The sequence below is a fragment of the Carcharodon carcharias genome, chromosome 11, assembly GCF_017639515.1.
Source record: "Carcharodon carcharias isolate sCarCar2 chromosome 11, sCarCar2.pri, whole genome shotgun sequence".
Classification (NCBI taxonomy): domain Eukaryota; kingdom Metazoa; phylum Chordata; class Chondrichthyes; order Lamniformes; family Lamnidae; genus Carcharodon; species Carcharodon carcharias.
This window is the reverse complement of record NC_054477.1, coordinates 125,000-143,947: the sequence shown is the minus strand read 5'-3', so window position 1 is coordinate 143,947 and position 18,948 is coordinate 125,000. Positions and strand designations below refer to the sequence as shown.

General features: G+C 45.1%; 1 protein-coding gene across 1 annotated transcript in view; it reads right to left on the bottom strand.

Moving 5' to 3' along the window:
- Positions 1 to 1,436: 1,436 nt before the first annotated feature.
- The window catches only part of LOC121284311 (protocadherin-16-like), a 114,993-nt gene continuing 97,481 nt past the window's right edge, over positions 1,437 to 18,948 (bottom strand). Inside the window, exon 3 of the mRNA XM_041199698.1 lies at positions 1,437 to 1,520. Within this exon, the coding sequence (XP_041055632.1) occupies positions 1,437 to 1,520 (84 nt within the window). The remainder of the gene's footprint in view (positions 1,521 to 18,948) is intronic.

The following is an 18,948-nucleotide window of genomic DNA, read 5'->3' as shown; positions in this document are numbered from 1 at the left end:
TGTTAGGGAGGGAGTTCCAGGATTTTGACCCAGCAACAGTAAAGGAACAGTGATATATTTCCAAGTCAGGATGGTGAGTGACTTGGAGGGGAACTTCCACGTGGTGCTTGACCTTCTAGGTGGTAGTGGTTGTGGATTTGGAAGGTGCTGTCTAAGGAGCCTTGGTGAATTCCTGCAGTACATCTTGTAGATGGTACACACACTGCTGCTACTGTGTATCATTGGTGGAGGGAGTGAATGTTTGTGGATGTGGTGCCAATCAAGCAGGCCTGCTATGTCCTGGATGGTGTCAAGCATCTTGAGTATTGTGGGAGCTGCACTCATCCAGGCAAGTGGGGAGTATTCCATCACACTACTGACTTGTGCCTTGTAGATGGTGGACAGGCTTTGGGGAGTCAGGAGGTGAGTTACTCATCGCACATTTCCTAGCCTCTGACTTGCTCTTGTAGCCACAGTATTTATATGGCTAGTCTAGTTCAGTTTCTGGTCAATGGTAAGAGCCAGGATGTTGATAATGGGGGATTCAGTGATGGTAATGCCATAGATCATCAAGGGACAATGGTTGGATTCTCCCTTGTTGGAGATGGTCATTGCCTGACTTTTGTATGGCGTGAATGTTACTTGCCACTTGTCAGCCCATGCCTGGATATTGTCCAGGTCTTGCTGCATTTGGACATGGACTGCTTCAGTATCTGAGGAGTCACAAATGGTGCTGAACATTGTGCAATCATCATTGGGGATGTTAAACATTCTAAAACATCCCAAGGCACTTCACATACAGACATAAATATGAACAAACAAATTAGGAGCAGTAGGCCATTCGGCCCCTCGAACCTGCTCCAACATTCAATAAGATCATGGCTGATCTGATTGTGGCCTCAACTCTGTCGTATAAGGGTCCGGCACATACAGGGCTAACGTGGGACTGAGTACAGCACCACCCACACAGTGATGTAAGAAAACACATGACCCACACCTTGGAGTCAGTCTAGTGTTGGACAGAGCTGTGTGCACAAGCAAGCATGGACACAGCTCCTAGATTAAATCCTTTACTATATATGTACATAGTTCTTGAATTAATAAATACATACAGTTAACCTACTTAAGGCTACAAAGCCTTCATTAAGACCTCCCAAACAGTATCCAACACCCTACAACGTGGTGGCAGCTCTCAGAGAAACTGAAGCAGAAATTCAACAGCTGGAGAATTAAAGGAGAAGTGTTCTGTCCTGACTGAAAGCACCTGAAGTGAAAACACAGAGGGAGATCACCTGAGAGAAGCTCCATAGCAGGACTGGAACCAGAGGACAGAAGAGAAAGGTCATGTGATGGTTCGGATTGAATGCCCACAGAGTGCAGAATCAAAGGACATTGCAGGGGTGAGATAAAAAATTAAATTCTTGGCCAGAACTAGTTTAAAAATGATTTTCAGTCTTTTAAAAGTAAGAGCATTTCTGAACGTGCGGCAGCCCAGCCAGAATCCCGAGTCGGCGCCTGAACAGGCGGCCGCTGATCTCACTCTGAGAAGAAAACATATTAATTAATTCAGAAGAATTGCGACTTGAAAAACAGCTTTAAAGGCCAGCAAAGGCCAGGATTCGATGCTTTCATGACCCTAAAGCATTGTGCTCAAACGGAGAAGTCTGAAGCTCGTCAATCCGAGCAGCCATTGTTTAAAGGCTTTTCAAGGCTGAGTGTGAAGGCTGTTACAGTGGGAGCCCGTCAAAACCGGCAAGCACGGGAAAACCCTTCAAACCAACGGCAGCACCATCTTCAATTTCAGCAGCTGCTTAAAGCTGAACCCACACTTTAACATTTTTTAATCATGGATTGAAATCCATAATTACAAAGCAAGTGAAATCAATGTCCTACAATTTCCACCCAGTGCTGTCAGTGTAACAGAATTGGACACTTTGGCAAACTGTGCAAGGCCAAAACATCTAAACATACAGGAGACCCAAAGATGATTGAAGTCGAGGCTGTGCATCAAGGGGACACACAACCATGCTTCTTCGGTGAGCTCAAAGATCCAGGATTTTCATCTTGGAATGTGGACATCTTGGTTAACAGGCATCTCACAAACATTAACTTGGACACGGGAGCCAGTGTTATGGTCCCTGTCGGACAGAGAACTGTGGCTGAGAGGCCTCTGGCTTCGAACAACAGAGGCCCCACTCTACAGGCCTGGAGGAATCTGACTTCCGGTCATAAGCATGATTCTGGAATCACCACCTAACACTACAACAGCCAAATCAACAAAGAGCAGTTCAATACCAAGGAATGGAGAAAGAGGATGAAAAGATACCCAGATGCCAGGACAACCTTCAAATCAACAGAGCTTACTTGCAGCAACACAGCCCACCACTCCTCTAACAGTAGTGCGAACGAGACATGGAAGAGTTATTGGCCTCCAGACAGCTTGAACCAATGAAATCAGAGCGTTGAGGAGCCAGGAGGTGGGGCGGGGGGCATGGGGAGGGGAGATTGGTATGGTAGTAATAATGATATACATACATGGGTAAATTAGAATAACTTGAAATATATTGGAGAAAGACTTGGGGCAAAATTTTGTCCTTGGTGTGCAGGGGTGGTTGGGAAGCCGACTGCCAACCACAATTGGCACCGCGCCATGATGGGCCAATTAAGTCCCGCCCAGCGTGATACACGAGCAGCAGCACTGAGCGCAGCCTGTGTGGGAGGGGACAGGACAGTGAGTGGGCCAAGTATGAACTTTGCACATGTGCGTGAGTGAGCGCTGCCTAATCTCCCTGTCTCAGGGAGATGAAGAGATATTAAAAAAAAATAAAGAGCAGAAAAATGTAATGAAACATGTCCCCTCATGTGGCTTTGTCCCCTCTGTCACATGAGCAGCATGTTTTTAAATGAAAAAATCAAGTTTTTTTATTTTTATTTGCTTTTGGAAACCTCATTCCTCGCCCCCACAATCCCCCCCCCCAACCCCAATGGATGAGGTTTCCAAAAAAGTGCCAAGGCCACTTGGTCTTTTTGCCTACCTGTCAATCGTTAGGTTGGACAGGCAGCGAAAAATTTACGTTAATTGCTAACTTAATGGCCTTAACAGGTCTTTTAATTGTTGGTGGGTGCGCTGCCAGCTCTGGCATGTGCCTGCCCACCCCGGGTGAAAATTCTGCCCTTGGGGTAGGTGTAGTATAAGGGTCTGGCACATATAGAGTTAATGTGAGACTATGTACAGTATCGCCCACACAGTAATGTGAGAGAACGCATGACCCTAGGGGTCAGTCTAGTGTTGGACAGGGCTGTGTGAACAAGCAAGCATGAAGACAGCTCCTACTGTATATATGTACATAGTTCTTTCAGTTAAAAATTCATACAGTTAAGCTACTCAAGACTATGAATACTTCAAAAAGACCTACTGAACAATATCCAATAATTCTGAATACCTTCAAGCTTACAGAGGGTAGAATGTGGGAGGACAGCCAGGAGCACTTCGAAACAATCACATCAAGGGAACAAAGGCGTGACTGAGGATTTCAGTAGTAGATGAGCTGAGGCAGGGGCAGAGGCGAAAAAAATTCTAGATGTTAAAATGAGTGATCTTGGGATTAAATATGACACCAAGGTTATGAGCAGACTGGTCCAGGGTTGCCAGGGAAAGGGCTGGAGTAGGTGGCAACGGAATGGAGTTTGGAGCAGGAACAGAAAGCAATGGCTCCAGCCTTTCCAATATTTAATTGGAGGAAATTTCTGCTTATCCAGTATATGTCATATAAGCAGTCTGATAATTCAACAACAGCAGAGGAGTCATGAGAGGCGCTGGTGAGGTAGAGCAACCCACAACTAGATGCTTCTTTAGGTGAAGTTGTTTCCCAATTTGCTGCTTACTCTAAACATCATTATTTGTAACATCAGTTCCCTGACATTAAACCTTTGACCTTAAGGAACTATATGCACATGTCAGTTCCCCTGCAATCCCCCAGCATCATCTGTTTTATGGTATGTATCAATGATTAAGACATAAATGCAGGTTGCATGATTCAGAATAAACAGATGGCACAAAAATTAGTTGTATGGTTGATGATGAGGAAGAAAGCTGAAGGCTGTGGGAAAATATCAATGGACTGGTCAGGTGGGTAGAAGTGGCAAATGTGAGGTGATGCATTTGGGGAGGACAAACAAGGCAAGAGTTAGACCAGAGCTAGAGTACTGTGTTCATTTCTGGTCACCACATTATAGGAAGGATATGCTAGAGCAGATACAGAGGAGATTTATGAGGATGCTGCCTGGCTTGGAGAATTTTAGTTATAGGAAAAGATTGGATAGGCTAAGGGGAGGCAGTGGCATAGTGGTATTGTCAGTAACCCAGGGTAATACTTTGGGGATCTGGGTTCAAATCCCACCACAGCAGATGATGGAACTTGAATTCAATAAAAATCTGGAAATAAAAGTCTAATGATGACACATCTGGTTCACTAATTCCCTTTAGGAAAAGAAATCTGTTGTCCTTACCTGGTCTGGCCTACACGTGACTCTAAATCTGCAGTAACGTGGTTGACTCTGAAATGGCTAAACTAACAAACTGCTAAAAAGTCACAAAAAAGGATTGAAAAGACAAATGTGGGCTCATTATAGACAAGAGACAGGAGAATTTATAATGGGAAATAAGGAAGTGGCAGAGCAACTAAACAAATACTCTGGAAGAAACAAAATACCTACCAGAGGACCAAGGGACTAGTGGAAAAAGGAACTGAAAGAATCAAGTATTAGTAAAAAAGTACCACTGGAGAAATTAATGGGACTAAAAGTTGATAAATCTCCCAGGCCTGATGATCTATATTCCGGAGTGCTGAAAGAGTTTGCTGCAGAGATAGTGGATACATTGATGGCTATCTCTGGTTGGAGTCATACCAAGCACAAAGGAAGATGGTTGTTGGAGGTCAGTCATCTCAGCTGCAGGAATTTCTCAGGTTCGCTGATGATTGCACAATGTTCAGCACCATCCATGACTCGTCAGATACTGAAGCAGGCCATGTCCAAATGCAGCAAGACCTGGACAATATCCAGCGAACAACCCCACTTCTGACCTTATGATGGAAGGAAAGTCATTGATGAAGCAGCTGAAGATGATTGGGCCTGAGGAATTCCTGCAGTGATGTCCTGGAGCTGAGATGACTGACCTCCAACAACCACACCCATCTTCCTTTGTGCTAGGTATGACTCCAACCAGGGCTGACAAGTGGCAAGTAATATGCACACCACACAAGTATCAGGCAATTACCATCTTCAGCAAGAGAGAATCCAACCATCGCCTCTTGATGTTCAATGGCATTACCATCACTGAATCCCCCACTATCAACATTGACCAGAAACTGAACTAGACTAGCCATATAGATACTGTGGCTTCAAGAGCATGTCAGAGGCTAGGAATCCTGCGACAAGTAACTCACCTCCTGACTCCCCAAAGCCTGTCCACCATCTACAAGACACAAGTCAGGAGTGTGATGGAATATCCCCAGTTGCCTGGATGAGTGCAGCTCTTACAACACTGAAGAAGCTTAACATCATCCAGGACAAAGCAGCCGCTTGATTGGCACCACATCCATAAACATTCACTCCCTCCATCACTGATACACAGTAGCAGCAGTGTGTACCATCTACAAGATGCACTGCAGGAATTCACCAAGGTTCCTTCAACAGCACCTTCCAAACCCACGAGCACTACCACCCAGAAGGACAAGGGCAGCAGATAGATGGGAACACCACCACCTGGAGGTTCCCCTCCAAGTCACTCACCATCCCGACTTGGGAATACATCACCGTTCCTTCACTGTCACTGGGTCAAAATCCTGGAACTCCCTTCCTAACAGCACTGTGGGTATACCTACACCACATGGACTGCAGCGGCTCAAAAAGGCAGCTCACCACCACCTTCTCAAGGGTAACTAGGGATGGGCAATAAATAATGACCCAACCAGCGAAGCCCACATCCCGTGAATGAATAAAAGGGAAAATGCTAACTGAACACATGGAAAATAATGATGAGGTTGGGCAGAGTCAACATGGATTACGAAAGGGAAAGCATGTTTGACAAATCTGTTGGGATGTTTTTGAGGATGTAACAAGCCGAATAGATAAGGGGGAAGCGGTGGATGTGGTGTATTTGGACTTTCAAAAGGTTTTGGATAAGAGGTTAGTAAATAAAATTAGAGCACATGGAATTTGGGGTAGTATACTGACATGGATTGAGAATTGGTTAACAGGAGCAAAACAGAGTAGGAATAAATGGGTTATTCTCAGAATGGCAGGCTGTTATTAGTGATGTATCACAAGGATCATTACTTGGGCCTCAGCTATTCACAATCTGTATTAATTATTTGGATGTGGGGATTAAATGTAATATTTCCAAGTTTGCTGATGACACAAAACTTGGTGGGAATGAGTTGTGAGGAGGATGAATTGAGGCTTCAAGGCGATTTAGACAGGCTGAGTGAGTGAGTGGGCAAGAACATGGCCGGATGGAATATAATGTGAAATTATCCACTTTGGAAGGAAAAACAGAAATGCAGAGTATTTCTTAAATGGTGAGAGTGGAAAGTATTGATATCAAAATGGGCCTGGGAGTCCTTGTTCGTGAGTCATCGAAAGCTAGCATGTAGGTGCAGCAAGCAATTAGGAAGGCAAATGGTATATTGGTCTTTATTGCAAGAGGATTTGAGTACAGGAGTAAAGATACAACATATGAAGTAGGAGGAGTGGGCCACTTGGTCCTTCAAGCATGCTCCGCCATTCAATAAGATCATTGATCTGGCTGTAACCTCCCACCTAACCCCAGTAACCTTTCACTCCCTGTTCATCAAGGATCTACCTACCTCTGCCTTGAAAACATTCAAATACTTTGGTTCCACTGCCTTTTGAGGAAGAGGGTTCCAAAGACTCACGACCCTCAGAGAAAACAATTCTTCTTATCTCTGTCTTAAATGGGCGACCCCTTAATTTCAAACAGTGACCCCTAGTTCTAGATTCTCCCACAATAGGAAACATCCTCTCCACATCAACCCTGTCAAGACCCCTCAGGATCCTTTATATTTCAATCAAGTCACCTCTTACTCTTCTAAACTCCAGTAGATACAAGCCTAGGCTATTCAACCTTTCCTCATAAGCCTACCTGCCCATTCCTGGTATTACTTTAGATGTCTTGTTGCAATTGTGTAGAGCCTTGGTGAGACCACACCTGGAACATTGTACATATGGGCATACAAGTTAGGAGCAGGAGGAGGCATTCAACCGTTTGAGCCTGCTTGCCATAGAGGGAGTGCAACAAAGGTTCACCAGGCTGATTGCTGGGACGGTGGGATTGTCCTATGAGGAGAGATTGGGGAGACTGGGCTTTTATTCTCTGGAGTTTAGAAGAATGAGAGGTGATCTCATTGAAACTTATAAAATTCTACCAGGGCTCAACAAAGCAGGAAGGATATTTCCCCTGGCTGGGATGGGGGTTGGGGTGGGTTGTCTAGAACACACTCAGGGTAAGAGGTAGGCCATTTAGGACTGAGCGGAGGAGGAATTTCTTCACGCAGAGGGTAGTGAATCTTTGCAATTCTCTACTTCAGAGGGCTATGAAGGCTCAGTCATTGAGAATGCTCAGTACAGAGATTGATAGATTTCTACATAGTAAAGGCATCAAGGGATATGGAGGTAGTGTGAGTAAATGATCAGTCATGATCTAATTGAACAGTGGAGCAGGCTCAAGGGACCAAATGGTCTACTCCTGCTCCTATTTTTTTTATGTTCCTATGTTCCTGTAGCACTAGAATAAGGAATAGTAAGTTATTAGGTAGGGTCAGAGTAAGGGAAAAAGTAATAATGTCTAAATCAGGGTTACTGTGCATTTATGTGAATGCATGGAACATGTTTAATATGATTGGTGAGTTACAGGCGCAGATTGTCATGTGGAAATATGTTGTTGTGTTTATAAGAGACCTGGCTCAAAGAAGGGCAGGACTGGGTTATATATTCCTGGATACACACTGTTCAGGAAAGACAAGAAAGGAAGAAAAGGGGGAGGGGCGGTATTGATAATGGAGAGCATTGAAGTGTTGGAGGAAGAGAATTTCCCAGGAGAGTCAAGGACAGAATCCATTTGGCTAGTGTTACGACCGGGAGGGGGGGAGTGCACGAATTCTCAAGTCCCACTACTCCACAGGCTGTACCGTTAATTTAAATGTTTAATTTTCTCACCGAAACAGCCAATTGTTTACCTATACCTCTAGTACCCAGAAGAAAAGAGACTCCGACCAGACTCCTTTCAAAAACTCAGAATGATTCATTTATTTTAAAACAAAACTTCTTTTAACAAGTTGCAAGTACTGGTTAACACACAGTTGTAATCGGGAAGTAAAACTAATTTATCTCTCCCTGAAGAATTCACCAGCACACACACACGCACACAAACAAACACGCACACACACACAGATGGACAAACAGATAGAGTCTCTCTGCAGAGATGGGTTTTGGAGGGTGGGTGTTATAGAATAAAGGATAAAGTCCATAGGTTTCGATGCTGTTGACCTGGACTTCCCTCCTGTGAAGATGGGCCAGTGGTCCTGGTGGACGTCTGGAAGTTCTCACCACTGGTCTCAGCTTTGCAGGTCCAAATGCAGTCTGGTTACAATCAGATGAGTGTTCTCTGGCTACAGGTTGACAGCCCCACACAGTTTTATGTAAGGCAGAGAGAGGGAGCCAGTCAAGGCTGCCTTCTTTCCTCAGCTTGTTCTCCAACAACTGCCTTCCAAATCAGCAGGTTCACAGCTCAGGGTTTTTCCCTCTGAAATTTGACTGCCTTTTTGTCTCCCAGCTTTTCATTAATTAAAGAGCTTTGCAGTTCAACACAAACAAACAACTCCTCCTCAGGTACCATAAAGATGAGGTGATTTCTTGGAAGAGGCCTGCTTGCTGACAGTTCCAAGGTGAACTTATGTCCTTCTTTAAAAAAAATCCTAGGTTAACATCCACATGTCCAGATCATGCCGAATCCCTCCAAATTGCAAAAGAAAAATTCAGTCTTGAGAGACATGATTCTAACACCAGAGCTAAGAAACAAAAAAAGGTGTGATGACATCGCTACTGTTGTCTATAGGCCAACTAGTGGCAAGAAAGTAGAGGAAAAAACTTGCAAGGAAATTCCAGCAATGTACAAGAATTATAGAGTTATAATGGGGAACTTAAAATATCTAAATATAGACTGGGATAGTAGTGATGTAAAGGGCAGAGAGGGCAAAATTTTCTACAGCTTTATGGTACCAAAAAGGAAGCACCCACTGCAAGACCTGATTCTTGCGGAAGGAGGTAGGCCAAGTGGATCAAGTGCCAGGAGGCAAAAAAACACTTGGAGGACAGTGATTTTCTATTTTCATTCATGGGATGAAGGCATTGCTGGCTGGGCCAACATTTATTGCCCATCCCTAATTGCCCCTTGAGAAGGTGGCAGTGAGCTGCCTTCCTGAACAGCTGCAGTCCATGTGGTGTAGATACCCCCACAGTGCTGTTAGGAAGGGAGTTCCAGAAACAGTGAAGGAACGGTGATATATTTCCAAGTCAGGATGGTGAGTGACTTGGAGGGGAACTTCCAGGTGGTGGTGTTCCCATGTGCCTGCTACCCTTGTAGATAGTAGTGGTTGTGGGTTTGGAAAGTGCTAAGGAGCCTTGGTAAGTTTCTGCAGTGCATCTTGTAGATGGTACACACTGCTGCTACTGTGCGTCGGTGGTGGAGGAAGTGAATGTTTGTGGATGGGGTGCCAATCAAGCGGGCTGCTTTGTCCTGGATGGTGTTGAGCTTGAGTGTTGTTAGAACTGAACTCATCCAGACTTTGGGGGGTCAGGAGGTGAGTTACTAGCCACAGGACTCCTAGCCTCTGAACTGCTCCTGGAGCCACAGTATTTATATGGCTAGTCCAGTTCAGTTTCGAGTTAATGGTAACCCCCAGCGTCAATGCCATTGAATGTCAAGAGGCAATGGTTAGAGTCTCTCTTGTTGGAGATGGTCACTGCCTGGCACTTGTGTAGTGCAAATATTACTTGCCATTTTTCAGCCCAAGTGTGGATATTGTCCAGTTCTTGCTGCATTTGGACATGGACTGCTTCAGTATCTGAGTGACTGCGAATGACGCTGAACATTGTGCAATCATCAGTGAACATCCCCACTTTTGACCTTATGATGGAAGGAAGGTCATTGATGAAGCAGCAGAAGATGGCTGGGCCAAGGACACTACCCTGAGGAACTCCTGCAGTGATGTCCTGGAGCTGAGATGATTGACCTTTTTCATTTTCAAATCCTCTCTGGCCACAGGAGAGGTGTCAGAGGACTGGAGGACAGCAAATGTATCATTATTCAAGAAGGGTGGTAGGGATAAACCAGGTAATTATAGGCCAGTGAGTCTGACATCAGTGTTAGGGAAACTATTGGAAAAATTCTGAGGGACAGGATTAATCTCCACTTGAAGAGGCAGGGATTAGTCAGGGATAGTCAGCATGGCTTTGTCAGGGGAAGGTCATGTCTAACAAATTTGATTAAATTTTTCGAGGAGGTGACTAGGTGAGGATAGTGCAGTTTATGTGGTTTACATGGATTTCAGTAAGGCTTTTGACAAGGTCCCACATGGGAGAATGGTCAAGAAGGTAAGAGCCCATGGGATCAAGGGCAATTTGGCAAATTGGATCCAAAATTGGCTTAGTAGCAGGAGGCAAAAGGTGATGATTGAAGATTGTTTTTGTGATTGGAAGCCTGTGACGAGTGGTGTACCACAGAAATCAGTGCTGGGTCCCTTGCTGTTTGTAGTGTATATTAATGATTTAGACGTGAATATATGATCAGTAAGTTCGCAAATTACATGAAAATTGGTGGTGTGGTAAATAGCCTTAGATTACAGGATGATATAGATGGGCTGGTACGATAGGCAGAGCAGTGGCAAATGGAAGTATGAGGCGATGCATTTTGGGAAGGGTAAAACGGCAAAGGAATACACGATAAATGGTAGGACCCTAGGAAGTACAGAGGATCAGAGGGACCTTGATGTACATGTCCATAGATCCCTGAAGGCAGAAGCACAAGTAGATAAGGTCATTAAGAAGGCATATGGGATACTTGCCTTTATTAGCCGAGGCATAGAATATAAGAGCAGGAGGTTATGTTGGAACTATATAAAACGCTAGTTAGGCCACAGCTGGAGTTCTGGTCACCACTCCATAGGAAGAATGTGATTGTACTGGAGAGGGTGCAGAGGAGATTGACCAGGATGTTGCCTGGGCTGGAGCGTTTCAGCTATGAAGAGAGACTGGATAGGCTGGGGTTGTTTTCCTTAGAGCAGAGAAGGCTGAGGGAGGACCAGATAGAGGTATACAAAATTATGAGGGGCTTGATAGAGTAGATGGGAAGGAACTTTTCCCCTTGGTGGAGGGGTCAATAATCAGAGGGCATGGATTTAGGGTAAGAGGCAGGAGGTTTAGAGGGGATTAAAGGATGATTTTTCTTTCACCCAGAGGGTAGTTGGAATCTGGAACTCATTGCCTGAGGGGGTGGTAGAGGCAGGAAACACAGCAATGTGGTTGACTCTTAAACGCCCTCTGAAGAAGGGCAGTTAGGGATGGGCAATAAATGCTGACCTAGACAGCAATGCCCACATCCCATGAATGAACAAAAAAATAAAAAAAACACTTAAGAAGCATTTAGATGAGCGCTTGAAATGCCATAGCATACAGGGCTACGGGCCAAGAGCTGGAGAATGTTATGAGAATAGATAGGTGCTTGATGGCCAGCACAGACACCATGGGCCAAAGGACCTGTTTCTGTGCTGTATAACTCTATGACCTCCAACAACCACAACCATCTTCATTTGTGCTAGGTATGACTCCAACCAACAGAAAATTTTCCCCCTGATTCCCATTGACTCCGGTTTTGCTAGGGCTCCTTGATGCCACACTCGGTCAAATGTTGCCTTGATGTCAAGGGCAGTCACTCTGACCTCACCTCGGGAGTTCAGCTCTTTTGTCCATGTTTGAACTAAGGCTGTAATGAGGTCAGGAGTTGAGTGACCCTGGCAGAACCCAAACTGAGCGTCAGTAAGCAGGTTAATGATAATCAAGTGCTGCTTGATAGCACTGTTGATAACCCCTTCCATCACTTTACTCTTGATCGAGAGTAGACTGATGGGGCAGTAATTGGTTGGGTTGGATTTGTCCTGCTTTTTGTGTACAGGACACACCAGGGCAATTTTCCACATAGCCGGGTAGATGCCAGTGTTGTAGCTGTACTGGAACAGCTTGGCTAGGGGCACGGCAAGTTCGAAAGCACAAGTCTTCAATATTATTACCAGAATATTGTCAGGGCCCATAGCCTTTGCAGTATCCTGTGCCTTCAGCCAAATCTTGATATCATGTGGAGTGAATCGAATTGGCTGAAGACTGGCATCTGTGATGCTGGGGACCTCCGGAGGAGGCCGAGATGGATCATCCACTCGGCACTTCTGGCTGAAGATTGTTGCAAATGCTTCAGCCTTATCTTTTGCACTGATGTGCTGGGCTCCTCCACCATTGAGGATGGGGCTATTTGTGGAGCCTCTTCCTCCAGTGAGTTGTTTACTTGTCCGCTACTATTCACAACTGGATGTGGCAGGACTGCAGAATTTAGATCTGATCCGTTGGTTGTGGGATCGCTTAGCTCCATCTATCACTTGCTGCTTATGCTGTTTGGCACACAAGTAGTCCTGTGTTATAGCTTCACCAGGTTGACACCTCATTTTTAGGTATGCCTGGTGCTGCTCCTGGCATGTCCTCCTACACTCTTGATTGAACCAGGGTTGACCCCTGGCTTGATGGTAATGGTAGAGTGGGGGATATGCCATAGACTATTTTCTAAATTAGGAGAGAATTCAGAAATCTGGAGTGAAAAGGGACTTGGGAGTCCTAGTCCAGGATTCTCTTAAGGTTAACTTGCAGGTTGAGTCTGTAGTTAGGAAGGCAAATGCAATGTTGGTATTTATTTTGAGAGGACTAGAATATAAAAGCAGGGATGTGCTGCTGAGGTTTTATAAGGCTCTGGTCAGACCACATTTAGAATATTGTGAGCAATTTTGGGCCCCGTATCTCAGGAAGAATGTGCTGGCCCTGGAGAGGGTCCAGAGGAGGTTCACAAGAACGATCCCAGGAATGAAAGGCTTAACATATGAGGAACGTTTGAGGACTCTGGGTCTCTACTCAGTGGAGTTTAGAAGGATGAGGGGGGGATCTGATTGAAACTTACAGAATACTGAAAGGCCTGGATAGAGTGGACGTGGGGAAGATGTTTCCATTACTAGGAGAGACTAGGACCCGAGGGCACAGCCTCAGAGTAAAGGGAAGACCTTTTAGAACAGAGATGAGGAGAAACTTCTTTAGCCAGAGAGTGGTGAATCTATGGAATTCATTGCCACAGAAGGCTATGGAGGCCAGGTCATTGAGTGTATTTAAGACCAAGATTGGTAAGGGGATCAAAGATTACGGGGAGAAGGCAGGAGAATGGGGTTGAGAAACTTATCAGCCATGATTGAATGGCAGAGAAGACCCGATGGGCCGAATGGCCTAATTTCTGCTCCTATGTTTTATGGTCTTATTCTGGGCCATGAAGTTATAGATTGTGTTCGATTACAATTCTGCTGCTGCAGATGGCCCACAGCACCTCATGGATGCCCAGTCTTGAGTTTTTAATGTATCCCATTTAGCACGGTGGTTGTGCCACACAACACGATGAAGGGTATCCTCAATGTGAAGATGGGACTTCATCTCCACAACAACCGTGCGGTGCTCACTCCTACTCATACTGTCATGGACAGATGCATCTATGGCAGGCAGGTTGGTGAGGATGAGGTCAGGTATGTTTTTACATCCAACATTCCAGTTGGCGGGCAGATAAATCAGCCAGGCAGCCTTCGGATTTTTGAGGGAACCTCATCCAAGGGTGGGATGAGGTTTCCGATATCAATTTTAAAAAATAAAAATGTTTGGACAGAATTTTTATTATCTGTATGTTTAGGTGAGTGAGTCCGAAGTGTGGACATTTTTTCTGCATTTTTACATCCTTATTTCTTGGTTTTAAATTCTTCAGCTCCCTGAGGTAGCTCTCTGCCTTTAGGGAGTTTTCATTGCCCGCTCTCCCACGCCCACACTGACATCAGCGCCCACCCCCACCCCAGCGCCACAAAGCCTTTCAGCGCCTTTAATTGGCCAGCCAGCATGAAATCGCTGTCGGGGGCTAAAGACAGGTGGTGGGCCACTCCCAGGCCTGCCCACTGCACCAACCCGACAATCCTGCCACAACTGGCAAATCATATCAAACAGCTTGTCCCAGCCGCTGTTCGCAATGGGCAGGGGACAGACTGTACCCGACCAGCCTGGGCTTGCAAAGCTCAAAACACAGTGTCCAACATTAGATGTAATTCTGCAATTGGACATTTGCTAAATAATCCTCAGTGTGTTAAGAATTACACTGACAAACAAGTTAGTTGGCTCGCAGTGTGGTACATTTGCGTGCACTGAAAACTACATGTATTAATACACAGGGCCCTGTTCATCGCAGACAGAAAGAACATGTACACACAATGTGCCTGTTTCAGCTAAACAAAATAAGTGACAGTCTTTTACTGGTTCATTCCCCAGGGCAATGTTTTGACCAATCAGAGTCAAGCTGCCTGGTTTAAATTTCAAACAATGCTGGCAGTTAACTGGCAGTCACTATCAACTGGTGCATTCTCCATGGCAATGCCTCTACCAATAACAGTCCACTTGCCAATGAATCAGCAGTCTCTTCTCACACAGTATAAATATGCTGCTTCCCCGATTGGTATTTTCTTGCAAATTGTCCTGATGAGTGCAAGACGAGAAGCTTTGAAACAAAATGTCTTTATTTTTCAGCAATACTACCAACGGCAGTTCTGTACTGCCAACCATATCATCAGCAAACTTAGATACATTATTCTCTGTCTCTTCTTCTAAGTCATTAATATAACTTTTTTCGCTTTTCTTATTTGTTCTTGGGATGTGGCTGTCATTGGCTAGGCTAGCATTTATTGCCCATCCCTAAAATTGCCCTTGTTTAGAGGGAATTTAAGAGTCAACCACATTGCTGTGGGTCTGGAGTCACATGTAGGCCAGACCAGGTAATGACGGCAGATTTCCTTCCCTAAAGGGCATTAGTGAGCCTGATGGGTTTTTACAACAATTGACAACGGTTTCATGGTCACCATCAGACTTTTAATTCCTGATTTTTTTTTCATTAAATTCAAATTCTACCACGTGCTATGGTGGGATTTGAACCTGGGTCCCCAGAGAACTACCCTAGGTCTCTAGATTACCAATCCAAAGACAATACCACTAGGCCACTGCCTCCCATGGTAAGGCTGAGACCCGGACACTGATCCTTGTGGCACTCCACTATTCACTCCTGCCAACGTGAAAAAGCCCCATCTATACCACTCTCAGTTTTCTAACCATTAACCTATCCTCTATCAATGTTAGTATATTATCCCAGCCCCATAAGCCCTTATCTTACCTATTAACGTCTTGCATGGCACCAATGGCCAAGCCAGCCCCTCAGTTGTATCAAACCGCTACAAAGTCTCAGACAAGGAATGAAACCAGACAGACCACCCAGCATCAACCTGGACACCAGAAACAACAGCAGCAAACTCAGCCCTGTCAACCCTGCAAAGTCCTCCTTACTAACATCTGGGAGCTAGTGGGAGAGCTGTCTCACAGACTAGTCAAGCAACAGCCTAACATAGTCATCATCATGGAATCATATCTTACAGATAATTTTGTTCAGGGTACTTAAGAGTCACCCACATTCCTGAGATTCTGGAGTCACATCTAGCCCAGACCAGGTAATGACAGCAGATTTCTTTCCCTCAAGGATACTCGTGAACCAGATGGGTTTTTACAACAATTGACAATGGTTTCATGGTCACCATCAGACTTTTAATTCCAGTTTTAATTGAATTCAAATTCTACCATCTGCCTTGGTGGGATTTGAACCTAGGTCCCCAGAGGATTACCCTGGGTCTCTGGGTTACTAATCCAGCAACAATAACACTACACCAATGCCTCTCACCTGCAAAGCCCCTAACCAAACTGTTCCAGTACAGCTACAATACTGGCATCTGCCCGGCTACGTGAAAAATTGCCCAGGTATGTCCTATACACAAAAAGCAGGGCAAATCCAATCCAACCAATTACCTCCCCATCAGTCTAACCACGATCATTAGTAAAGTAATGGAAGGGATCATCAACAGTGCTGTCAAGCAGCACTTGCTTAGCAATAACCTGCTCACTGATGCCCAGTTAGGGTTCTGCCAGGGCCACTCAGCTCCTGACCTCATTACAGCCTTAGTGGACAAAAGAGCTGAATTCCCGAGATGAGGGGAGAGTGACTGCCCTTGACATCAAGGCTGCATTTGACCGAGTGTGACATCAAGGAGCCCTAGCAAAACTGGAGTCAATGGGAATCAGGGGGAAAACTCTCCACTGGTTGGAGTCATACCTAGCACAAAGGAAGATGGTTGTGGTTGTTGGAGGTCAGTCATCTCAGCTCCAGGACATCACTGCAGGAGTTCCTCAGGATAGTGTCCTCGGCCCAACCATCTTCAGCTGCTTCATCAATGACCTTCCTTCCATCATAAGGTCAGAAGTGGGATGTTCGCTGATGATTGCACAATATTCAGCACCATTCATGACTCCTCAGATACTGAAGTAGTCCATGTCCAGATGCAGCAAGACCTGAACAATATCCAGGCTTGGTTGACAAGCAGCAAGTAACATTCGTGCCACACAGGCACCAGGCAGTGACCATCTCCAACAAAAGAGGATCTAACCATCGCCCCTTGACGTTCAATGGCATTACCATCACTGAAACCCCCACTATCAACATCCTGGGAGTTACCACTGACCAGAAACTGAACTGGAGTAGCCATATAAATACTGTGACTACAAGAGCAGGTCAGAGGATAGGAATCGCACGATGAGTAACTCACCTCCTGACTCCCCAAAGCTTGTCCACCATCTGCAAGGCACAAGTCAGGAGTGTGATGGAATACTCCCCACTTGCCTGGATGTGTGCAGCTCCCAACACTCCAGAAGCTTAACACCATCCAGGACAAAGCTGCCCCCTTGATTGGCACCACATCCACAAAGATTCACTCCCTCCACCACTGATGCACAGAAGCAGCAGTGTGTGTACCATCTACAAGATGCACTGCAGGAAATCACCAAGGCTTCTTCGACAGCACCTTCCAAACCCACGACCATTCCACCTAGAAGGACAAGGGCAGCAGATAGATGGGAAACACCACCACCTGGAGGTTCCTCTCCAAGTCACTCACCATCCTGACTTGGAAATATATCACCATTCCTTCACTGTCGCTGGGTCAAAACCCTGGAACTCCCTCCCTAACAGCACTGTGGGTGTACCTACACCACACAGACTGCAGCAGTTCACACAGGCAGCTCACCACCACCTTCTCAAGGGCAACAAGGGATGGGCAATAAATGTTGTCCCAGCCAGTGACACCCACATCCCGTGAATGAATTAAAAAAAACCCTTATTGAATGCTTTTTGGAAATCCATGTAAATTACATCCACGGAGTCCCCTCTATCTACCCTGCTAGTTACATCCCGAAAAAACGCTAATAAATTTGTCAAATAGGATTTCTAATTATATTATGCTCTTCTACGTTCATTGTTAAAGCTTCCTTAATAATAAATTCCAGAATTTACCAACAACTGATGTTAGGCTAACTGACCTGTTGTTCAGTGGAATTTTCAAAAATCATAGCTAGCATATCCACTATCTCTGCAGCTAAACTGTTGCTTCTTTTGCCAGTCACATTAAATTGGTTTGTCCCTACAACCACACCCCCCTCCCCCTCCACCTCTCTCTCTCTCTATCTCTCCGGCCCCCACACACACACCTTAAACCAGCTTATATTTCAACTCTTTCTTGGACTCGAACTCAAGTTCTGTCGAAGGGTCATGAGGACTCGAAACGTCAACTCTTTTCTTCTCCGCCGATGCTGCCAGACCTGCTGAGTTTTTCCAGGTAATTCTGTTTTTACATTAAATTGGTACTCTCTGATTCTCAATCCTTGCATCAACGAACAGTTTCTCCCTATCAACTCTGTCCTATCTACCCTCATGATTTTAAATATTTCTGTAAAATTTCCTTTCAACCACCTCTTCTCCAAGGGAAACAATCCCACTTCCCTAATCCATGCAACTGAAGTCTTTCATTTCTGGAACCATTCTCGCAAATCTTTTCTACACCCTCTCTAAGATCTTCACATCCTTCCTAAACTGGACACAATATTCCAATTGAGACCAAACCAGTGTTTAGTACAATTGTACTAGAACTTCCTTGCACTTGTACTCTATGCCCCTATTAATAGAGCCTAGGATGCTACATGCTTTATTAACTGACATCTCAACCTGTCCTGCCACCTTCAATGGTATGTGCACATATATAGCCAGGTTTCTCTGCTCCTGCACCCCATTTAGAATTGTACCCTTTATCTTATGCTGTCTCTCCATGTTACACCTACCAAAATGAATCACTTCATATTTCTCCACACTGAACTTCATCTGCCACTTGTCCACACATTCCACCAACTTGTCTATGTCCTTTTCAAGCTCTACATTATCCTTCTCACAGTTCACAATGTTTCCAAGTTTTGTATCATCCACAAATTTTGAATTTGTGTTCTGTACACCAAGGTCTAGGTCATTAACATATTTCAAGCCGGACTGCAGTAGTTCGAGAAGGCAGTTCACTGTCGCTGGGTCAAAAGAACTCCCTCCCTAACAGCACTGTGGGTGTACCTACACCACAAGGACTGCAGCGGTTCAAGAAGGCAGCTCACCACCACCTTCTCAGGGGCAATTAGGGATGGGCA